The sequence below is a fragment of the Budorcas taxicolor genome, chromosome 1 (genome assembly GCF_023091745.1).
Source record: "Budorcas taxicolor isolate Tak-1 chromosome 1, Takin1.1, whole genome shotgun sequence".
Classification (NCBI taxonomy): Eukaryota; Metazoa; Chordata; class Mammalia; order Artiodactyla; family Bovidae; genus Budorcas; species Budorcas taxicolor.
In genome coordinates, this window is record NC_068910.1 from 109,695,567 (window position 1) to 109,720,953 (window position 25,387).

The 25,387-nt window shown below is 39.3% G+C and overlaps 1 protein-coding gene across 1 annotated transcript in view; it reads left to right on the forward strand.

Moving 5' to 3' along the window:
- Positions 1–12,466: 12,466 nt before the first annotated feature.
- TMEM45A (transmembrane protein 45A) overlaps positions 12,467–25,387 on the forward strand; it is a 39,928-nt gene continuing 27,007 nt past the window's right edge. The window contains exons 1-4 of the mRNA XM_052641445.1: positions 12,467–12,485; positions 21,181–21,372; positions 22,286–22,498; positions 24,316–24,500. Coding sequence (XP_052497405.1) covers positions 12,467–12,485; positions 21,181–21,372; positions 22,286–22,498; positions 24,316–24,500 — 609 coding nt within the window. The remainder of the gene's footprint in view (positions 12,486–21,180; positions 21,373–22,285; positions 22,499–24,315; positions 24,501–25,387) is intronic.

The following is a 25,387-nucleotide window of genomic DNA, read 5'->3' on the forward strand; positions in this document are numbered from 1 at the left end:
TTTCCTGCCTTCAATATTTCCCAGCATCAGGCTCTTTTCAAATGAGTCAGTTCTTCGCATCAGGTGGCCACACTATTGGAGCTTCAGCTTCAGCATAAATCCTTCCAATGAATATTCAGGACTGATTTCCTTTAGGATTGACTGGTTGGGTCTCCTTGCAGTCCAAGGGACTTCTGAGAGTCTTCTCCAACATCACAGTTCAGAAGCATCAATTCTTCAGTGCTCAGCTTTCTTTATAGTCCAACTCTCACATCCATACATGACTACTGGAAAAACCATAGCTTTGACTAGATGGACCTTTGTTGGCAAAGTAATGTCCCTGCTTTTTAATAGCTGTCTAGGTTGGTTATAGCTTTTCTTCCAAGGAGCAAGTTTTTTGTTTTTTAAAATTTCATGGCTGCAGTCACCATCTGCAGTGATTTTGGAGCCCCCCCCAAATAAAATCTGTTACTGTTTCCACTGTTTCCCCATCTATTTGCCATGAAGCAATGGGACAAGATGCCATGATCTTAGTTTTCTGAATGTTGAGTTTTAAGCCAACTGTTTCCCTCTCCTCTTTCACTTTCATCAGGAGGCTCTTTAGTTCTTCTTTGCTTTCTGCTAGGATGCCCTGAGCTAGTTTATCAATAGCTGAAATTGTCTTGTTTCTTTCTTTATTTGCCAGAGACACTCATCCAAATCAAGAGCCATTATTTCCTAGATGGCTTCTGTGAAAAAATTAATTAGAATAAATATGAGACCTAAATTTCCTAAATCCAAGAGACTAAGAGACCAAAGAATTATTATGCAACCTTTTCCTTCTCTATGCCAGCAAAATTGTAGTGTTCAGATATCACCATGCTAGCTTCAGTGTCTGGTTCTGCAATTTATTTGTTTTCTCATAAACTGAATTTGAACATGACTTCCCCTGCTTTGTCACCACACACACTATTTAAGGGTGGACACAGATCATTAGCCTTGTAGATGATCTTTTTCAAAATGGGGAGGTGTTCTAGATAGACTTTTATATGATGGCATCTAGAGCAAATGTATTTGCAGTGATAACATGAAAGGATAGGTCCTTGGACCTCGTGTATATCATATTTAATGCCAAGTCCTTTGTCTTCAATAGTAATATTAAACAGTGTACTTCAAAAATGTTTATATGAAAGGTCATGGGAATTTTTCAAGTCTTATCTCTCAAAATGATGTTTTTTTCTGTTAGTTGCAATAACATGTACTTTATCTTTCTGAAAAAGGTGCACATAATCTTGTTTGAACATATTTCGATACACTAGTTAACAGCTAAACTTGTTATATTTGTCTTTTTCTCAAGAGAAAGAAAAAAAAACACCTTTTTTAATGTTAAGGGGTTTGAACCAAGGGTCTTCTAAACCAGTGCTTTTTTACTTGGGAAGGGGCTATGAGTTAGCCCCTCAGGGGACATTTATCAATATCTGTAGATATCTTTGATTTTCACAGTTAGGGGAAAACTGCTGTCAGAATCTAGTAGGTAGAGGCCAGGGAAGTTGCTGAACATTCTGGAAAGCACAGGAGAATCAATAAACAAATAATTTGGCATGGAATGTCAATAGTGCCACTGTTGGGAAATTCTTCCCTAGACCAGACCAATGTTTCTAGTTTTTAATGTGTATGTAAGTCACATGGGGATCTGGCTAAAATGAGGATTCTGATTTGACTTCATGTCCCCAGTGGATAGAACTGACTTACAGGATGTTCTCTGTAGACAGGCTTCTAGATATCCTTATAAATAGAGCTCTTGACAATAGCAACTCTTTCTTTAGAAGGTGTGATGCAAATGACTGTGTCAACACTGTTGACTGTGTCACTGTATTTTGACTGTACCTTGCTTAATAAGTGAGTTTGGGCCATGGGTTGTCTGTGTCTCTGCTCTGAACCAGAGTGACATAACTTTCTTTTCTGGCCAGGGAGTGGGTAGTAGAATACTGGGTTTGCAAGTCAGGTTTGTGTGAAAGCAGTTTATCAAGACTGATGAATATTTTGCATCTTCCTTGAGACCTCTAAGGGATTCAAATTGGCTATGAGGCAAGGCTAATAGAGCGTGAGATTTTAATGTCAGCAGAATGAGGTATTGAAGGAAGTTGGAGGAGTTTGCTGGACATCTTTAAATAGAAATTAGATTCTTGTATTGTGGAAGAATTTAACGGATCTGATGCATTTCTCTGTCACATCTTTTTTTTTCCTACTCGAAACATCCGGTTACTTTTTATTGTCCATGGAATAAAATTCAAACTTCTTAACCTAGCATTTAAGGTTCTCTATTTTCTAGTTCTAAAGACCATCTTACTTTGCCATTTCTTTGCTGACAAAGGTCCATATAGTCAAAGCTATGGTTTTGCCAATAGTCATGTATAGATGTGAGAGTTGGACCATAGAGAAGGCTGAGTGCTGAAGAATTGGTGCTTTTGAACTGTGGTGTCGGAAAAGACTTTTGAGAGTCCCTTGGACTGAAAGGAGATCAAAGCAGGCAATCCTGAAGAAATCAGTCCTGAATATTCATTGGAAGGACTGATGCTGAAGCTGAAGCTCCAATACTTTGGCCACAAGAGCTGACTCATTAGTTGCGAAGAGCTGACTCATTAGAAAAGACCCTGATTCTGGGAAAGGTTGAAGGTGGGAGGAGAAGGGGATGACTGAGGATGAGATGGTTGGATGGCATCTCCGACTCAATGGATATGAGTTTGAGCAAACTCCAGGACATGATGAAGGACAGGGAAGCCTGGCATGCTGCAGTTCACGGGGTCACAAAGAGTCAGACATGACTGAGTGAACAACAATAACAACAACAAAGACTGTCTTAGGTTTTTTTTTTTTTAATCTGAAAAGTAGCAACATAGGTATATAAGGGGACACTTCTTTAATTTGATACAGAATATCTACACAAAACCTACAGTTCACATCATACTTAATGGTGAAAGATTGGATGCTTTCTCCCTAAGACTGGTACCAAGGCAAGGTTGTCGCCTTTTACCAGCAATATTCAACATTATACTAGAAGTTCTAGCTAATGCAATAATATAAGAAAAGGAAATACAAAATGTACAGGTTAGGAAATACAAAGTGTACAGGTTGGGAAGGAATAAATAAAACTGTTAAGCAGATTATATGATTGTCTATGTAGAAAATCCCAGAAAATCAACGATAACCAAAAATTCCTGAAACTAGTAAGTGATTATGGTTGTAAGATATAAGGTTAATATATGGAAGTCAACTGCTCTCCTATATACCAGCAATGAACAATTGGAGTTTGAAAAATTCTCTGACATAAATCACAGCAAGATCCTCTATGACCCACCTCTCAGAGTAATGGAAATAAAAACAAAAATAAACAAATTGGACCTAATTAAAAACTTTTGTATGACAAAGGAAACTATAAGCAAGGTGAAAAGACAGCCCTCAGAATGGGAGAAAATAATAGCAAATGAAACAACTGATAAAGAATTAATCTCCAAAATAAAACAAGCAGCTTATGCCGCTCAATATGAGAAGATTGAACAATCCAATCAAATTGGGTTGATTAAACAATGTAGTCAAAAAGTAGGCAAAAGTTCTAAACAGACATTTCTCCGAAGAAGATACTCAGTTCAGTTCAGTTCACTCACTCAGTCGTGTCTGACTCTTTGCGACCCCATGAATTGCAGCACGCCAAGCCTCCCTGTCCATCACCAACTCCCGGAGTTCACTCAGACTCACGTCCATCGAGTCCGTGATGCATCCAGCCATCTCATTCTCTGTCGTCCCCTTCTCCTCCTGCCCCCAATCCCTCCCAGCATCAGAGTCTTTTTCAATGAGTCAACTCTTCTCATGAGGTGGCCAAAGTACTGGAGTTTCAGCTTTAGCATCATTCCTTCCTAAGAACACCCAGGGCTGATCTCCTCTAGAGTAGACTGGTTGGATCTCCTTGCAGTCCAAGGCACTCTCAAGAGTCTTCTCCAACACACTTCAAAAGCATCAATTCTTCAGCACTCAGCTTTCTTCACAGTACAACTCTCCCATCCATACATGACCACAGGAAAAACCATAGCCTTGACTAGACGGACCTTTGTTGGCAAAGTAAGGTCTCTGCTTTTCAATATGCTATCTAGGTTGGTCATAACTTTCCTTCCAAGGAGTGTCTTTTAATTTCATGGCTGCAGTCACCATCTGCAGTGATTTTGGAGCCCCCCAAAATAAAGTCTGACACTGTTTCCACTGTTTCCCCATCTATTTCCCATGAAGCGATGGGACCTGATACCATGTTCTTAGTTTTCTGAATGTTGAGCTTTAAGACAACTTTTTCACTCTCCTCTTTCACTTTCATCAAAAGGCTTTTTAGTTCCTCTTCACTTTCTGCCATAAGGGTGGTGTCATCTGCATGTCTGAGGTTATTGATATTTCTCCCAGCAATCTTGATTCCAGCTTGTGCTTCTCCCAGCCCAGCGTTTCTCACGCTGTACTCTGTGTATAAGTTAAATAAGCAGGGTGACAATATACAGCCTGGATGTACTCCTTTTCCTATTTGGAACCAGTCTGTTGTTCCATGTCCAGTTCTAACTGCTGCTTCCTGACCTGCATACAGATTTCTCAGGAGGCAGGTCAGGTGGTCTGGTATTCCCATCTCTTTCAGAATTTTCCACAGTTTATTATGATCCACACAGTCAAAGGCTTTGGCATAGTCAATAAAGCAGAAATAGATGCAGATGGCTAATAAGCACCAGAAAAAATGCTCAACATTACTCATTATTAGAGAAATGCAAATCAAAACCACGAAGAGTTATCATCTCATACTGGTCAGAATGGCCACCGTCAAAAAGTCTACAAACAATAAATGCTAGAGGGTATGGAGAAAAGGGAACCCTCTTACACTGTTGGTTGAACTGCAAACTGGTACAGTGACTATGGAGAACAGTGTGGAGATTCCTTAAAAAACAGAATAGAGTAGACCCAGCAATCCCAATGCTGGGCATGCACCCCAATGAAACCAAAATTGAAAGAGACATATGTACCCCAATGCTCATTGAAGCACTATTTACAATAGCTAAGATGTGGAATCAACCTAGATGTCTATCGACAGGCGAATGGATAGGGATGTTGTGGTACGTATACACAATAGAATGTTACTCAGCTATAAAAAGGAATGCATTCGAGTCAGTTCTAATGAGGTGGATGAAGCTGGAGCCTATTATACAGAGTGAAGTAAGTCAGAAAGAGAAGGACAAATGCTATATATTAAAGCATATATATGGAATTTAGAAAGATAGTACTAATGATCCTATATGCAGGGCAGCAAAAGAAACACAGATGTAAAGAACAGACTTTTGGGCTCAGTGGAGGAAGGCGAGGGTGGGATGATTTGAGAGAATACCACTGAAACATGTATATTATCATATGTAAAATAGATGACCAGTGCAAGTTTGATCCATGAACCAGGGCACCCAAAGCCAGTTCTCTGGGACAACCCAGAGGGATAGGGTAAGGAGGGAGGTGGGAGGGGTGTTCAGGATGGGGGGGACACATATACATCTGTGGCCAATTCATGTTGATGTATGGCAAAAACCATCACAATATTGTAAAGTAATTATTCTCCAATTAAAATGATTGATTAAAAGAAATGCATGGCACTATTTACCTTAGCACCAAAAGAAAGAAAAGAAATACAAGTTTAAGAAAATATGTACAAGATTTATATGAGGAAAACTATAAACCTCTAGTGAAAGAAATTAAAAATCTACATAAATGGAAAGATATTCCATGTTTATGGCTGAAATGAACCAATGTTGTCAGTTCTTAGATTCAGTGTTGTATTGATCTATATATGCGATACCACTTAAAATCCCAGCAATTTTTTTGTGGATATTGACAAACTAATTTTAAACATTGTATAGAAAGGCAAAAGACCCAAAATAACCAACACAATCTTGAAGAACAAAATCATAGGACTGACTCTACCTGATTTCAAGAAATAGTATAAACCTACAGTTATCAAGACAGTGTAGTACTGGTGAAAGAAAAGACACATAGATGAGACACAATAGACTGCCCATAAATAGACTCACATACATATAGTCAACTGATCTTTGAAATTCTGTCCCTAGAGAGAATAATCTTTGTGATGCTGGAACAACTGTATACCCACCCACAGTAAAAAAAAAAAAACAAAGATCTATACAAAGTCCTTATATTTTTTCACAAAAATTAATTCAAAATGGATCATAGACCTAAATGTAAAAACAAAGCTGTAAAACTTCTAGAATATAACATAGAAAATCAAAGTGACCTTAGAAATGATGTGCTTTTAGCTACAACATCAAGTGCACAATCCATGAAAGAAAAAAATGTATGTTACACTATAACTGAAAACTTCCAATTTGTGAATGATACTTTTAAAAGAATGAAAAAAACAAGCCACAAACTGGGAGGAAATACTTGCAATTCAAGTGTCTGATAAAGGAGAGAAATCCAGATATACAAAGAACTCTTAAAAGTCAGCAGTAAGAAAACAAATAACCCAATTAAAAAGTAAGCAAAAGATCTGAGCAGACACTTGATTAAAGAAAATATACAGATGACAAATTGTGTCTTTGTTGATATGCAAATGAAAACAACAATAAGGTACTATTGCACACCTATTAGAATGGCTGAAATCCAGAACACCGACAACATCAAATGCAAGAGAGGATAGATATGGAGCAATTCTTTGTCATTTGTTCCTGGGGGTGTAAAATCATACAGCTATTTTAAAAGACAATTTTGAAGCTTCTTGCCAAACAAATCATACTCACACCACGTGATTCAGGATTGTGCTACTGGGTATTTACTCAAATGAGTTGGAAACTGATGTCCATACAAAAACCTGCACATAAATGTTTAAATGTGTATAGCAAATGTATAATATAAACACCCTAATAGGGGAATGGATTAAAGAACAAAAACAAGAAACAGCGAAACAGTCATACAATGGAATATTGTTGTTTTTGTTCAGTCAATAAGTCATGTCTGACTCTTTGCAACCCCATGAACTGCAGCATGCCAGGCTTCCCTGTCCTTCACCATCTCCTGGAGTTCACTCAAACTCATGTCCATTGAGTTGATGCCATCTGACCGTCTCATCTTCTGTCATCCCCTTCTCCTCCTCCCTTCAATCTTCCCCAGCATCAGGGTCTTTTCCAATGAGTCAGCTCTTCACATCAAGTGGCCAAAGTATTGGAGTTTCAGCTTCAGCATCAGTCCTTCCAATGAATATTCAGGGTTGATGTCCTTTGGGATTGACTGGTTTGATCTCTTTGCTGTACAAGGGACTCTCAAGAGTCTTCTCCAGCACCACAGTTTGAAAGCATCATTTCTTTGGTCCTCAGCTTCCTTTATGGACCAACTCTCACATCCATACATGACTACTGAAAAAACCATAGCTTTGACTATATAGACCTTTGTTGGCAAAACGACATCTCTGCTTTTTAACATGCTGTCTAGCTTTGTCATAGCTTTTCTTCCATGGAGCAGATGTTTTTTAACTTCATGACTGCAGTCACCATCCACAGTGATTTTGGAACCCAAGAAAATAAAGTCTGTCACTGTTTCCATTGTTTTCCCATCTATTTGCCATGAAGTGGTGGGACTAGATGCCATGATCTTAGGTTTTTGAATGTTGAGTTTTAAGGTAGCTTTTTCACTCTTCTCTTTTACCTTCATCAAGAGGCTTTTTAGTTCCTCTTTGCTTTCTGCCATTAGGGTGGTGTATCATCTGCATATCTCAGGTTGCTGATATTTCTCCCTGACATCTTGATTCCAGCTTGTGATTCATCCAGTCTGGCATTTTGCATGATGTATGCTACATAGAAGTTAAATAGACAGGGTGACAGTATACAGCCTTGACATACTCCTTTCCCAGTTTTGAATCAGTCCATTTTCCTTGTCTGATTCTAAATTTTGTTTCTTGACCTACAGGAATATTATTCAGCACTAAAAAGAAATGAACTATCAAGACACAAAAAGAAACAGAGGAAATTTAAATGCCTGTTACTAAGAGAAAAGCTTCAGTCTGAAAAGGCTACATGTATGATTCCAGTTATATGACATTATAGAAAAGACAAAACTATAGAAATAGTAAAAAGACTAGTTGTTGCCTGGGGCTCGGGGCAGGAGGGAAGGGATGAATAGGTGGAGCAAAGGAAGTTTTTGAGGGTTATTCTGTATGATACTGTACTGATGGATATATGACATGATGCTTTTGTCAAACCCAAAGACCTGTAAAACACAAAGAGTGAACCCTAATGTAAATTATGCACTTCAGTTAATAAAAATGCGTCATGATTTGTTCCTCAGTTGTAACACAGGTACCACATTAATGCATCATGTTATTAATTGGGAAACTGTGAGGGCTGGAGAGAGAAAACATGGAACTCTGTAATTTTTGCTTAATTTTTATAAGCCTAAAGTGTTTCTAAAAAATAAAATCTATTAATTAAAAAACTAATGAAAGTGCACAATATGGCATTCTCTAGTCTTCCAACCATGCAAAACTGACATTTTGTATTATTGGCTTCAAGTTTTTCTTTCTTTTAAATAAAAGGGAGTATTACAGATGAAGCACCCCCTGACATCCCACAGTTCTAGTTTCCTTCACTCTCCTCAAAGGAAACCACTATTAATAGTGCCTTTATATTTTTATATTTATATATGTGAGTGAGCAATGAATGGCATTATGTTTCAGATGTTTAAGAACAATATGTAAGTTGCATCAAACCATAGTTGTGTTTTGCAGCTTGCAATTTTCATTCAACCTAATGCTTTAAAAATCTATTCGTGTTGCTAAATATAGATCTAGTATGTTTTATCTTTAAAGAGGTCTTTTTTTAACTCTAGTATTCTACATATATGTTGCTTCATGTTATTTTTCCATTTCTCTGTTGATAGATATTCAGGTTACTTCTAATTTCATGTTACTACTACCAATGAAGCAATAATTTTTTTTATATTCAAGGGAACATGTCTAGTCTATGAATTTTTAGGTTACATAGTACAAATGGAAGTGGTGGCCTGTGGCCAGCAGTCTCATTTACACTTCTGGTAGTGTATAAATGTTCCAATGTCCTCACACTCTCCTCAACACTTGATGTAATAGATCTTTTTTAAGTTTGACAAAGTAATAGGTGAAAATATAGCTCTACGTTAAATTTAGTTTTCTTTGATTTCTAGTGATATTGAACATCTTTTCGTATGATTATCAGTCATTAAGGTTTTTGCCTTGTGTTGAATTGTTTGTTCTTATTCTTGCCCATGATAGAAGGGTATAGGGGAACAATTTTTTTTTTCTTTTTAACTGATTCCTGGTTAAAAATTACATTCTGGCTGCTCAGTGTTTGTCAGTTACATTAAGTGCCAATGTCTTCTTGGTCATGTATTTTTTAACTGTATTTATGGTACATTGTGGTAAAGATACTATAGACCAAGGGTTGGATATAAAGCCCAGTACTGTTACTTATCACCTATGTGATTGTGGACATCTTAATTCTAACTTTGCCTCAAGTTCTTTGTCTACAAAGTCAGAGTGACAAGAATATTTACTGGTATCTGCTTCAAAGATTTCTTATGAAGGTTAAACAAGTCAAAATGCAAAACACTTACTTGAATGGAGAATGGTATACAGAAAGCAATCAAAATGTTAGCTATTATATGAAACATAGTTTTTAAGGTTATTGTTGCTGTACAAAATAGATTTAAATATTTTTGGCTTTTATACATGATAGATTTCATTTCAATATTGCATAAAATATTCATGGAAATGGAGGATTCAGGAATGGGATGGATCCTAACAAAGTTGTCCAGATTAAATTTCTTTCAGATTCACTGCTCTGTCTCTTCAACATGGGCCTTATTATCTAAAATAGTTGCTAAGGCTCCATCCATCAAAATCGTGTTCCATGTTGCCAGGAGAGAAGTAGTGCAGAAGTGTTCATTCTCCCTTTTCAATTAGCTATATTGAAGGATAATTTACATACAATAAAGTTTAGCCCTAAATTTTAAATGTGTAATTTTATGATTTTTGACGAAGTATTTTTGACATTTTCACTGACATGAGTTGTGAAGCAGCGTGAAGCTTGGGTAGGTGCCCAATATGCTACTGGAGATCAGTGGAGAAATAACTTCAGAAAGAATGAAGGGATGGAGCCAAAGCAAAAACAACACCCAGTTGTGGATGTTACTGGTGATAGAAGAAAGGTCCTATGCTGTAAAGACCAATATTGCATAGGAACCTGGAATGTTAGGTCCATGAATCAAGGCAAATTGGAAGTGGTCAAACAAGAAATGACAAGAGTGAACACTGACATTCTAGGAATCAGTGAACTAAGATGGACTGAAATGGGTGAATTTAACTCAGATGACCATTATATCTACTACTGTGGGCAGGAACACATGTAGGAATTAAAGATTTTAAAATTAAAAAAAAAAAAAAAAGAAATGGAGTAGCCATCAAAATCAACAAGAGTCTGAAATGCAGTATTTGGATGAAATCTCTAAAACGACAAAATGATCTCTGTTCATTTCCAAGGCAAATCATTCAGTATCACGATAATCCAAGCCTATGCCCCAACCAGTAACATTGAAGAAGCTGAAGTGGAATGATTCTATGAAGACCTACAAGACCTTTTAGAACTAACACCCAAAAAAGATGTCCTTTTCATTATAGGGGACTGGAATGCAAAAGTAGGAAGTACTTTTGCCTGGAGTAACAGGCAAAATTGGCCTTGGAGTACAGAATGAAGCAGGGCAAAGGCTAATGGAGTTTGCCAAGAGAATGCACTGGTCATAGCAAACACCCTCTTCCAACAACACAAGAGAAGACTCTACACATGGACATCACCAGATGGTCAACACCGAAATCAGATTGATTATATTCTTTGCAGCCAAAGATGGAGCAGCTCTATACAGTCAGCAAAAACAAGACTGGGAGCTGACTGTGGCTCAGATCATGAACTCCTTATTGCCAAATTCAGACTTAAATGAAGAAAGTAGGGAAAACCGCTAGACCATTCAGGTATGACCTCAATCAAATCCCTTACAATTATACAGTGGAAGTGAGAAATAGATTTAAGGGATGAGATCTGATAGACAGAGTGCCTGATGAACTATGGAATGAGGTTGGTGACATTGTACAGGAGACAGGGATCAAGACCATCCCCAAGAAAAAGAAATGCAAAAAAGCAAAATGGCTGCCTGAGGGGGCCTTACAAATAGCTGTGAGAAGAGAAGGGAAAAGCAAGGGAGAAATGGAAAGCTATACCCATTTGAATGCAGAGTTCCAAAGAATAGCAAGGAGAGATAAGAAAGCCTTCCTCAGCGATCAATGCAAAGAAATAGAGGAAAGCAATAGAATGGGAAAGACTAGAGATCTCTTCAAGAAAATTAGAGATACCAAGAAAACATTTCAAGGAAAGATGGGCTCAATAAAGGACAGAAATGGTATTGACTTAACAGAAGCAGAAGATATTAAGAAGAGGTGGCAAGAATACACAGAAGAACTGTACAAAAAGGATCTTCATGACCCAGATAATCATGGTGGTGTGATCACTCACCAAGAGCCAGACATCCTGGAATGAGAAGTCAAGTAGGCCTTAGGAGGCATCACTATGAACAAAGCTAGTGGAGGTGATGGAATTCCAGTTGAGCTAATTCAAAGCCTAAAAGATGATGCTGTGAAAGTGCTGCACTCAATATGCCAGCAAATTTGGAAAACTCAGCAGTGGCTACAGGACTGGAAAAGGTCAGTTTTCATTCCAAAGAAAGGCAATGCCAAGGAATGCTCAAACTACCGCACAATTACACTCATCTCACACTAGTAAAGTAATGCTCAAAATTCTCCAAGCCAGGCTTCAGCAATATGTGAACCGTGAAATTCCAGATGTTCAAGCTGGATTTAGAAAAGGCAGAGAAACCAGAGATCAAATTGCCAGCATCCACTGGATCATCAGAAAAGCAAGAGAGTTCCAGAAAAACATCTATTTCTGCTTTATTGACTATGCCAAAGCCTTTGACTGTGTGGATCACAATAAACTGTGGAAAATTCTGAGAGAGATGGGAATCCCAGACCACCTAACCTTCCTCTTGGGAAATTTGTATGCAGGTCAGGAAGCAATAGTTAGAACTGGACATAGAACAACAGGTTGGTTCCAAATAGTAAAAGGCGTGCATCAAGGCTGTATATTGTCACCCTGCTTATTTAACTTATATGCAGAATACATCATGAGAAACGCCGGACTGGAGGAAGCACAGGCTGGAATCAAGATTGCTGGGAGAAATATCAATAACCTCAGATATGCAGATGACACCACCGTTATGGCAGAAAGTGAAGAAGAACTAAACAGCCTCTTGATGAAAGTGAAAGAAGAGAGGGAAAAAGTTGTCTTAAAGCTCAACATTCAGAAAACTAAGATCATGGCATCTGGTCCCATCACTTCATGGCAAATAGATGGGAAACAGTGGAAACGGTGGCTGACTTTGTTTTTCTGGGCTTCAAAATCACTGCAGATGATGATTGCAGCCATGAAATTAAAAGACGCTTACTCTTGGAAGGAAAGTTATTACCAACCTAGACAGCATATTAAGAAGCAGAGACATTACTTTGTCAACAAAGGTCCATCTAGTCAAGGCTATGTTTTTTCCAGTAGTCATGTATGGATGTGAGAGTTGGACTGTAAAGAAAGCTGAGCACCAAAGAAATGATACTTTTGAACTGTGGTGTTGGAGAAGCCTCTTGAGAGTCCCTTGGAGTGCAAGGAAATCCAACCAGTCCATCCTAAAGGAAATCAGTCCTTGGTGTTAATTGGAAGGAATGATATTGAAGCTGAAACTCCAATACTTTGGCCACCTGATGTGAAGAGCTGACTTATTTGAAAAGACCCTGATGCTGGGAAAGATTGAGGGCAGGAGGAGAAGGGGACGACAGAGGATGAGATAGTTGGATGACATCACCAACTCAATGGACATGAGTTTGGGTAAACTTTGGGTGTTGGTGATGGACAGAGAGGCCTGGCGTGCTGCGGTTAATGGGGTCGCAAAGAGTCGGACACGACTGAGTGACTGAACTGAACTGAATGAAGCCTGGAACTACAGATGACTGCTTTAGATTCTTACCACATCACTAATACTCATCTCAGTGTCTAGACCTTTGTCAAACGATGTTGCACACTACTCAGCCTGGTTTTCTTTTTTGTTGGCATCCCTGTGCATTCTGACTTTGACTACCCTAGTGGATAAATAAATATTGTGGCTATGTTCAAAGCTTCATCTCCTTCACTTGTGCTGATAACTCAGTTATTGATAATCCTAGAGGGAGGATTTCTCTCCTTTCTATGTTCAGCTTATGTGAGTGTACTTGATGAAGACTGATGGGACTATTCAAAAACCTTTTCTAGTCTTTGCCCTGATCTAGGGGGACAGAATGGGATTTGGAATCAGATATATAAAGAACTTGAAATCCTGGCTCTGGTCTTTAATAACTCTGTGCCATAGTGTTGGTTAATAAATCTCTTGGAGTCTCAGTTTCCTCATACCTGTGGTGGAAAGAAGGGGATGACAGAGGTTGAGATAGTCGGATGGCATCACCAACTCAATGGACTGAGTTTGAGTAAACTCTCGGAGTTGGTGAGGGACAGGAGGCCTGGCGTGCTGCAGTCCATGGGTCGCAAAGAGTCGGACACGACTGAGCAACTAACTGAACTGAACTGTGGTGGAAAGAATATTTCCTTGGGTTTTCTCAAAGAGAGAATAGGCAGATACATGAGAAGTTATTAGCAGTTTATAGTACATGCTAGCTTCCTACCCATATCAGGTGCAACACTACTAACAGAAACAATCTAGGCTTCTATATTTGAAGAGTTGGTTACAGGCCCATAATGTAACATGGCATTTATTCTTACTTTCTATTTGTCAGTTTTATTTTTCAAGATGTCTTTAGATTGCCTTATCCTGTCACATAGTTTCAAGTTGAGTGTTCTGTTTGTGATTCTGGATGTTTGAATAAGAATGATACATGTGACATGGATGGTTTTATCTATCTGAACATGGAGAAGGATATGGGAATAAGAACCAGGGGTATAGAAAAGATAAAAGTAAAATGATGTCTTAATAATGCATGATAAAATAGAGTAAAATAAATAGAATGGCAGCACTCTAGAATGGTTATTGTCATCTGACAGACCCGGATTATCATCTGGTCTCCAGAGTAGGTGTTAAGCCACACACCATTGCCTAATATGAAGCCTGATGTGAGCAAACACATCAGGACTTAGGTACTTATGGAAGATTAATACCTCTGGGGAATGGTGATGGGGAGGCCACATTTAAATCTGAGTGTCTTGGTGCCACCTTGCTTGTCCCCCACATACTCTAAGCCTTTGGTCCTCAAAACTCAAGAGTACCTAAAGATCAAGTGGTGAGTACTTCTTAAAAATGCAGACTTCTGGGCTTCCCCCTGCTGATTGATTTAGTCGATCTGAAGTGAGCCCAGTCTGCCTTTAATTAGGCATCCTGACTCTTTCTGATCCTGTTTGCCACTGAGGCCAGTGTTTCAGGGAGGTGGGGTCCCAGGCAGGAGCTCATCATTCATTGGCTATTTATTGAGTGCTAACTAGGTGTAAAGCATTCTAGGGGACATGGCCCTTGTTCACCAAGAGTTTACACTGAAGGAGGAAATAAGACTTAAATGCAGATAGGGTAGCAGCTGCTGGCTCTCCAGGTTAGAGTCAGTCTGTTGCTTCTTTCTTGTTCACATTTTACTTTGTGCAAGCCTTATATTGGTTTAGAATAATTTATTCTAACTTATTTATTCACCTATCTCTCAGTTTGTATATTCTGTGAGGGCAAGAGACCTTCACTGTTGACCTACTTAAATGTTTTCCCATCATCTTTTCTTATTTTGAACTGTGGTGTTGGAGAAGACTTTTGAGAGTCCCCTGGACTGCAGGAGATCAAATCAGTCCATCCTAAAAGAAATCAGCCCTGCATACTCATTTGAAGGACTGATGTTTAAACTGAAACTCCAGTACTTCGGCCACCTGATGCAAAGAACTGACTCATTTGAAAAGACCCTGATGCTGGGAAAGACTGAAGGCGGGAGAAGAAGGGGATGACAGAGGATGAGATGGTTGGATGGCATCACCAACTCACTGGACATGAGTTTGGGTAAACTTTGGGAGTTGGTGATGGACAGGGAGGCCTAGTGTGCTGCAGTCCATGGGTCACAAAGAGTTGGACACAACTGAGCGACTGAACTGAACTGAACTTTCTTATTCCTATAACTTTGATTTGGCTGTGACTCCTAACTTAAGCACCTGTGCCAATCTCTTGCTTGATGCACCGTATGTTAGAAGATGGTGTCTTTATCAGAGTTAAAATCAGGCTTTATTATGTTACTGCTGCCATGGTCTTTCCTTTTGTTGCCTGTCCATCTTGATAGCCTGGAAGACAGAGGCCAAGGATCAGACATGTTCCCCTGGCTCTGGTTTTCACAGCAGGTGTGAATCTTGACTGTGGTTATGTGGGTGGGGTGTCAAGGTGAGTCTCATTGGGAAATACTCTATGGCACAATGTTTGGACTGGAGGTAGGGTGTTTAAAAGGGTGTGGTCCTTAGACTCACATTTATGCGGGCATTGTGACATATTCTGAAGACTTAATCTGCTCAAGTTCAAGGTGGAAGGATATGAGCACATTGGTTTAGTCTCCAAGAAGGAAGAGGGGGGGCAGTTTTAGGCCAGTCAGTATCTGCTTTTCCTTCTTGAGACTGGGACCATTGTAAATTCAATTCCGGGAGAAGAGAATTGCATGGGAATTGACACTGAGGAAAGTTGAAGGTAAGGATAATTTAACTAAGAAAGTCTTTCAAAACAGTTGAAATTTGGGAGAGAAAGAACTGATATGGAATGATGGAGAATCAAAAAAAAAATTAAAGCTACATATGCTTGTATACACATTGCTTTAAAAATGAAGGCAGATGATAAAGTGAGCTCAAGAAATAGCTCAAATTGGTTTATTGTATTGGATTTATAAATGTCTTGATATGAGTCACTAAATAAGATTTAGTAATATTTTATTTTGGTCATGGCTCAAGATGAATTTTTACTTGAAGTTTGATCGTGACTGAAGATGAATTTTTAGTTTAAATTTTTCTCCATGGTATTCATTTATATCTGGTTCAGAATCCAATGAGTAAATTTCAGAATCTGTTTCTTTCAGCTATTTTCAGTACTCTCCTCCTTCCATACACAGGCCTGGTCATTGTTTAAGTGGCTTTGGTTAATGGGAATGAACACCTGACACCTGATTTTGTGCTTGAGATTTGCCCAATATTACTCCCAAATGCTAGAGTTTTGAAATATTTCCCTTTTGGGTGGTGAGTGAATGTTTGTGTATGTCAGGGGTTGGTCAGTAAAATACAGCTAATGGGGGTTTCAGGCATTGTTTCTTGTCTTAGCTTAGGGGATGATGTTTGGTGTCATTAGGAGCAGAGGGTTTTTTTCTGGATGGGGATGAGTATCAATTTTTAGGATGACTGGAAGCTAGAAACCAGTGATTGAATCTTGAAGTTCACCACTTTAGGGCTGCCTGAACCTTTATAAGTGGTGCGATCAAGCAGGGAGGATGCTGATGAAGGACCTTCTGGTTTGCTAGCCTGGTGATTTCCCTGGGGTTTCTGCTGGCTGTCTGGCAAGTGTGCTCTGCTTTGTGGAGGAGAGCCCCGTGTTCTCCTTCCAAGGGCAACATGTCAGCTTTTGGATTGAGATCTAATTAAACTCTGGATTACTAGGTTTTTACCAGCAATTGCACTTGTAAGCAATAGTAAACCAGGGAACAAAAGACAGATGTACATGTGGTTGTGTTCTAGAAGTTGACTGGAGTGAAGTTTGAGGTTCTGAGTGAGTTTTCTCTCTCCACAATGGAAGTGAAATTAAGTGAGTGCCATTTTTGTTTTTAGGAGCAACTGGGTCTGCTGAGTCCCTTAGCCCAAATATAGCAAGCCTGCTTTGACTTAATTTTGCTTGGGTCTTTTAAACAGAAAGATTGGAACCATCAGAAGGTTTCAGATTAAAAGGCTAACTATACAGAAGTTCTATAACTGACATAGGAAAAGGAGTCATTTCTTATCCCACTCTGATCAGCTCAAAATCTTTCAACTATTCCCATTATCTCCCTATCACATCCCAGGGACTGTTCTGAGATATGCTTGTTTGTTCAGCCTTTGGGGGTACAAGAATCTGTTACCTGGTCATGGAGGTAGACTTGGCTTAGAGCTTTACAATTCAGATATTTTCATGCTGTTTCTAAAATACGCAATATATTTTATGTGTGCATTCAGAGTATTTATTAGGCAAACCTGAATATTTAAAAGCAACCACAATTTTGGTAACTCTTGTTTGGAACTTCCTTCTTTTTTGTCCCCCATATACCAGGAACCTAAAAAAAGAGAAAAAAATGGATGACCCAGGCTCATAACCACTGAGAGGCCTCAATTACCTGCTTTACAGGCTCTCACAGTATAGTGATGAACATACAGGCTAATAGAGAAGGCACATTTCCAGTAACTAATCACACAAAGAATTCATTAAAGTAAGAACTGAGTACTCTGAGAAGGTATAAGAGTGATTCTTTTCTGTCTGTCCATCAAGGAGGATTTTCCAAGTAGATAAAATTCAAGAGGCTAGGGGAACTCAACCAAGTTTGGGGCAGGAGAGGGTTGACAAAGAAAGTAGAGGCAGTATCAATAACCAATTAGTTTTCAGGGACATAGGTGGACTCTAGGATGACTTTCATATTTTTGGGCTTGAGTAAGTGGATGAGTGGTGATAACTGGAGAAAATATTATTTTCTGGTAGTGGGTGGTATAAATAAGATGATTAGTTCAATGGAGGTGTTGAATAAATATGTGATCCTATGTTATAAGAAGGGCTTATTTACTCTTGTTAACTTAGAGCTTCATAGGTCCAGTGGGGAATGGAAGAGTAGATTGGTTCCTGCTTTCAATCTACTTGCAGCTTATTCTTTAATTGCAGTCAAGGAGTTAAATAACCACAGAAAATTCTAGTAACCCTCTAAGACAGCAGCAGGAGCAATGTTACAGGCTATATATACATGAATGATTGCTAGGTGAATTGTATAGGTGCTTCTTGCTTTGCTGCAGTTGGTATCCAAGTAGAATTTCTCATCTGGTTTTACTTTCATAGTTTGAGATGGGTTGAGAATAGCAGGAGCTTGTTTAATAATACTGTGGGTTGTTTGCTTTGAAATATCTCATTTTAACTTTATCGGTTAGAAACTTTGTATTATTTAACAAAAGAGGAGGGTTTCCCAGGTGGTAAAGAATTTGCCTCCAGTGCAGGAGATGCAAGAGATGAGAGTTCAATCCCTGGGTCAGAAAGATCCCCTGGAGAAGAAAATGACAACCCACTCCAGTTTTCTAGCCTGGAGGATTCCATGGACAGAGGAGCCTGGAAGGCTACTGTCCAGCGGGTTGCAAAAAGTTGAATACGACTGAGCACATGAGCCCCATGATCGCAACAGAAGAGGAATCTGAGGCCCGGAAGGGGTAAATAACTTTCCCAAAGACATGGAGCGGGTAAATGGTAAAGTTGGGATTCAGATCTAGTTTTCTAGATCTTCAGATCTTCCTCAGTTTTTAAAAAATACTATTTATTTATTTTAACTAAATATATCCCCTATCTCTTAATTTTAGAGATGTATAGTGTTTCTAATTTGGTACTTCTATTTCCAGTTAGATGTTTAGGATAAATTCCTAGAAATGCATTCCCTGTACCAAGGAATGTAAAAATCTTTAAGATTCCTTTAGAATATATCAGATTCTTTTCCAGAAAAGTTAAAAAAAATTTACAGTGTACTTGTACTTTTCAATCCCGGGTAGAAGTATTTTTTAGTCTCTTGTGGTTGCTTAAACTATGACAAGTAAGAGGACTCAATAACACTGTGATAAAGGTGGTGGTTAGGATAATGAATCAGTGAATCTGTTAGGGCAGGAAGGAAGTCCAGATGTCTGGTAAGCCACCTCCTTCTTTATTAATTAAGGACCAAGGCTCAGAGAGCTTATGGGACCTCATCCAGACCACGCCACTCATTAGAGTCAGAGTCTGGGTAAGAAGCTCGACTTTGCACTATGTGGTACACTGAGGCAGAGTCTCTAGAAGGTATGGATGATTCAGGGGCTGCTGAAATGTCTTTCTGGGATCTCAGTTGGAGATTTAAGACTTTTAGTGTTTTAGTCAGCTTCATAGTTCATCTTTGAAACTTCACGGTTCTGTCAGGAGGATGTGGAAGTAACTCAAAGGGATCTGTCCCAAACCAAGAGGTCCAGCACCCAGCCCTGCTGGGCTGAGGAGAATCCTGAAATCCCCCTTTCATGAGTTCTTCTGCACTGATCTACTGTCAGATCCACAGGGATGATTCTGAGTTCTTTCTTTGTTATTCTGTAGAAGGTACATTTGCTTTGAACAAAGGACTGCTCACGTAAGCTCATATAATTCAAGACTGATTTTCTATAAGACTGAATTCAAGACATATTTGGTCAAAAGCAAAAAAAAAAAGAGTATTTCTGTTTTTTGTTGCTTGATCATGTAGCAATTCAATTCAAGCCTGGTTTTCTATAGCACTGACCAAAAAAAGGAGGATATTTCTGTTTTTTATTGCTCAATCATGTAGCCGTTATGTTTACAGAATTTACAATTTGATTTGGCTTGGTATCCCTCTGAATCTGCTGGATTAAGCTGTTAAATGTCAATTTATAATGACTTAACTCAAAGAGTTGTTTCCTGCAAAAATGTAATGCTATCCGGTTGACTGTCTTCTATGTTGTAGATATGCCATGCCAAGGTTGCCAAAGCAGGGGAAAAACAAGCTAAAGGAGTCACATAAGCTCTTAACTGACTTAGCATGAAAGTGAGAAATACCACAATCTGCTGGACAGAACTAGAAACATGGTTCTGATTAAAATGGAGAAGAGGCTGGGAAAAGTGTGTGGAAGAGTACACAGATATTTGATGAGCGTTAGTGGTCTCTTCCACACACTTGATGTTTGATACTCTGAAATTACCTACTTAAATTTTTTTGTAGGCAGTTTCATATCACTTCGAGTTTTAAACATAAAGATAGAACTTTCCTATTGCTAAGTTGCTTCAGTCATGTCTGACTCTGTGCGACCCCATAGACGGCAGCCCACCAGGCTCCCTCGTCCCTGGGATTCTAGAGGCAAGAACACTGGAGTGGGTTGCCATTTCCTTCTCCAGTGCACGAAAGTGAAAAATGAAAGTGAAGTCACTCAGTCATGTCTGACTCCTAACGACCCCATGGACTGCAGCCTACCAGGCCCCTCTGTCCATGGGATTTTCCAGGCAAGGGTACTGGAGTGGGTTGCCATTGCCTTCTCCCAACTTTCCTATTACTATCTTTCAAATATGATTAAAGTGTGTTGGCTGAGTACACACTATCACTTTTAAGAGATCTTTTGAGCTCCTTTTTAAAAACAGTGAAAGATTTTTAAAAATAATTGTGAGATTTGGATAAGTAATTTCACTTCTCTACACCTGTATCCTGGAGAAGGCAATGGCATCCCACTCCAGTACTCTTGCCTGGAAAATCCCATGGACGGAGGAACCTGGTAGGCTGCATGCAGTCCATGGGGTCGCGAAGAGTTGGACATGACTGAGCGACTTCACTTTCACTTTTCACTTTCATGCATTGGAGAAGGAAATGGCAACCCACTCCAGTGTTCTTGCCTGGAGAATCCCAGGGACGGGGGAGCCTGGTGGGCTGCCGTCTATGGGGTCGCACAGAGTCGGACACGACTGAAGCGACTTAGCAGCAGCCGCAGCACACCTGTATCGCAATTGAAAATGTGATTTAACCCCTGATTCGCGGGTATATTGTGAAAATTAGGTTAGAGATCACGTGTAAACCAGTAGACACAGTGCCTATAACAAGGTTAAGTGTTCAACGAACGTCTGTCTTTCTGCTTGATGGTATTGTTGATTGGTCTATGTCGCTGGACAGTTATACTGGATCCTCTGACTCAGCAGTATATATCTACCACCATCAGAAGATAGTATATAGGAATAAGCAATGTTTGGGCCAGGTTTTGGAAATGAAACACCTTCATCTTCTCTATGTTCTTATTTTGGTAGTTATGGGGAATTTCAAAGGCCATGCTCTCCCTGGATCCTGCTTTTTTATCTTGGGGATTTGGTGGACTATAAAGTGCATTCTGAAATATGCCTTCAAAAAGCAGAAACGGACTTCTTACCTTGATTCCAAAGCATTATTCCATCGAATTGAAATTTTGGAAGGAATCGTATTAGTTGGAATGACTTTAACTGGTGAGTGACCCTTTTCTGTGTTCTGTTTGCTTTTTGGGGTATTTTCACATGCAAAGAGAAAATTCAATATCAAAACAAAAAATTGCTAAAATAAATATTTTATTAAAAATACCTGAATACCTATTCTAATTGTAATTTCTACTTTGGATAATTTATTAGAACTTATACTTCATGTTATACAAAGGGCTATTCCTTATGAGTTAGTCATAGCAATTAACTTGCCTGTCCACTCAAGGTGAGTTTCCTTTTTAGATTTAGTTGAATCCTTTAAGATAATTTTATGTCAGTTATTCTGAGGCCTGAAAGAATTAACTCTATCCAAAGCCATTTTTCAAAATGTCACAAAGATAATCAAGTGATTATGGGAAAGTGTCAATAATAAATTCTTGCTGATAGGCTATCCACAGGGTTCAGGTTGAAGAAAACCTTATCTTCTGTGCTCATCCTTTTTGTGTGGTTACTAAATTAGAGAGGGAGGTTGGGCCAGATGATTGTAAGGCCTTTCCGTTTGTTCTATGATTCTGATAATCAGATGCTATAGGATTAATCTCACAAATCTAAATCTAAAATTACTCAGGGTTTATCTAGTCATTAGATTAAAGTAGGAACTAAGGCCATCAGGGTAACTAATCAGGGAACTCGTGGAACTAAGACCATTAGCTTTGAAGATCTAAAATAGCTGTTTGATGAAACTCACTATCTTTGACTAAGAGTGATTATCCAAACCAATCTTTGAAGCTTCAAAACCAGCCTAAAGAACCAGTGCTCAGCTGTTAGGTAACAGCCCAGATAGAAGAATCAGTGCCATAAAAAGATAACATATTGGGCTAAGAAGTAGGCTGGTCCTTATGCATCTTCCTTTTTTAGTAAAATGGTGGAAAGATGGCTTAAAGTGTGATATATCCCTCTGCAGGCATCCTTGGAGAACAGTTTTTACCTGGAGGACCACACCTGACCTTGTATGACTACCAAGAGGGTCAATGGGTCCAACTCCTGAGCTGGCAGCATTTTACCATGTACTTCTTCTTTGGGCTGCTGGGTGTGACAAACATCTTATCTTCTACCATCATTTCACTTCCTGCCTCCTTTAGCAAGTTAATGTTATCAAATGCTTTATTTGTGGAGGGTAAGTATGAGTATTTTCATATACCTTTCATTATTCTTGGACATTAGTCTAGCCCTTTACAATAATATTTCTTTTGTGTCCTGGTATATAGCCTTGGCCCACAAGGTCATCTGTTTGGTTTAGGCCATGGTGAGCTATTGAGATGTCCTAGACAAGATGCCAAAGATTTTCCTTCCCTACTGACTCATTTGGGCTTTCCTGGTGGCTCAGTTCGTAAAGAATCTGCCTGCAATGCAAGAGACCTGGGTTTGATCCCTGGGTCAGGAAGATCCCCTGAAGAAGGAAATGGCTACCACTCCAGTATCCTTGCCTGGAGCATTCAATGGACAGAGGAGGCTGGCGGGCTACAGCCCATGGGGTGACAAAGAGTTGGACGTGACTTAATACTAACACACACACACACTGACTCATTTAGTACAACTGGGCAAGCCCAGTCATTCAATGTGTTTTATTCACATTTCACATTTTCTTAAAGAAACACCTACTCCAGTATTCTTGTCTGGAGAATTCCATGGACAGAGGAGCCTAGTGGGCTCCAGCCGTTGCGTTTGCAGAACTTGTCTGTTATGACTCAGCAACAAATCAACAACAATGACAGCCATGGTTTATCTCTGATTTATCCAAGAGATGATCATCATTTCTATTTTTGACATATAAAATTGAGCTGAGAATAGTGAAGCATAAATATCCTCAAACGAGGAGACCACTCACAGTAGAGTAGCTTCTAAATTTAGTATTGATATAGTCAAACTCCACCATTACATGATAAACAGGGTCCAAAATATCTGGTCGCATGAAAATGAAGTCCTAACATTCTTTGTTTTGTTAGCCTCCCTGTTAGGAAGCAAACACTGAAAACAAGTATTTAATGATTTGTTTCCATTTATTTTATATGTAAGGGGTAGATTGTTTGTAGAACTAGAAAAATCTCCCCATTATCAAGAGATAGTCTTTCCTAATGTCCACTTTGCCTCTCACATCCAAAGGTAAGAGCTTTGGTTGGGCACCAGCCATGATGCCATGATTCTCTTTATCTCAGGGTATTACCATATTTTCAGTGAACATCTTTTCCCCCTCATCTAAATGAAAAGGATGAAACTGAAGCCAGCATCTCTGTCCATGGGATTAAAAACTATGGTTAGTTACTATTTCTTGGGAGCTTCCAGAGAATCTTATCATACCCATCAAATTCTACTCTTATGACTTGTGTGTATATTTACTGCCTTCAGTGGACTGAATTTCTTAAGGTGAGGGTTTGTCTCATTCATCTGTCTGTTCACCTCAACACCTGTTTCTGTTCATGCTTATTAGTCTTCTTTTTGCATAAAAGATGGCCTTGAAATATAGTTATAGAAAATGTCATGATATAGTGGAGAAGAGAATAAAACCTGGGGAAGGGGAAAGGAAATTTCAAAGATTCCATCCTAAAGAGGTAGTGATGACTCCAAAAATGCTGTGTGCTCAGTCATGTCCGACTCTTTTGCCACCCCATGAACTGTAGCCCACCAGGCTCCTTTGTCCATGAGATTTTCCAGGCCAGAATACTGGAGCAGGCTGCCATTTCCTACTCCAGGTGGTCTTCCAGACCCAAGGATCGAACCAACATTTCCTGCACCTGCTGCATTGGCGGGTGGATTCTTTACCACTGAGCCACCTGGGAAGCCCCCCCAAATGCTAGAGGTTTCCAATATTGTAGGAAGCAGTGGGCATCTGATATTTTGGACACATAAATGTGTGTGTTTATGAAAGTTGTGTACTGAGGGAAACAGTAGATAGTTTCACTGAAAAAGGCAAACGATTTTTTCTGCCTCTGACAGCTTTTGTCTTCTACAATCACATTCATGGCCGGGAAATGCTGGACATCTTCGTGCACAAGCTTCTGGTCTTGGTCGTATTTTCAACAGGCCTGGTTGCTTTCATGGAGCTCTTCATACAGGCCAATATAACTGTGGAACTTCTGCGGACAAGCCTTTTCCTGCTTCACGGAAGCTGGTTCTGGCAGGTGAGTTGGGGGCTCCAGTGAATGTGCCTGGTGTCTGCACTGATGGCCTTCTCTCTTTGATTGTAGGTGTTGTGCTCTGAAACCCAGAGACGTCCTTCTGATATGCTGCTGGTAGTGAGAATGCAGGCCTTTGAGGGGCCCAGCAGCCCTGGTGAGAATAGTGACAGGAGGTGGGAGGTGTACACCTTTATCACACACCTGAATATCCATTTTGTAGGAACTCTGAGCTGGTGCTTAGCTGGAAGCAGTTCCTGATGCTAAAGCCACTTAAAGCCTAATGAGTAATAAGCTTGAGAAACATATGGAAGGCAGGAAAGGGAGGGAATTATGTATTGAGGAATAAGTATATGCTGGCCACTGGGCACAACTTTTACATACACATTATTTCATTCTCATTTTGTCCTCACAACAACTTGGAAGTTAGATATTATCATCCCCAATTGACTGATAAAGAAGGCTCAGAGAGAGCAAGTTACTTTCCCAGGATCACACAGAAATGGAGCTAGGTTCTAAAAGTGGGTCTGTCTGACTCCAAATCCCAGGCATTTTCCATTTTACTGTTGACTCCCTAATCTTGGAGTGTTGTTGAAAACATATATTCCTATTAGTGAACGTATACTATACACCTGGGGTCCTCAACTTCTGGGAACTAATGTCTGATCTGAGGTGGAGCTGATATAATATGAAAAAACATGAAGTACACAATAAATATAATGCACTTGAATTTAACTGAAACTCTTACTTCCTCCACCCTGGTTCATGGAAAAATTATCTTCCACGAATTCAGTCCCTGTTGCCAAAAAGATTGGGAACCACTATTTTACAGAGACTGATAAATCATAATCCAATATACATATATAGATATAATGAAAGCCTGGGATGAAAGG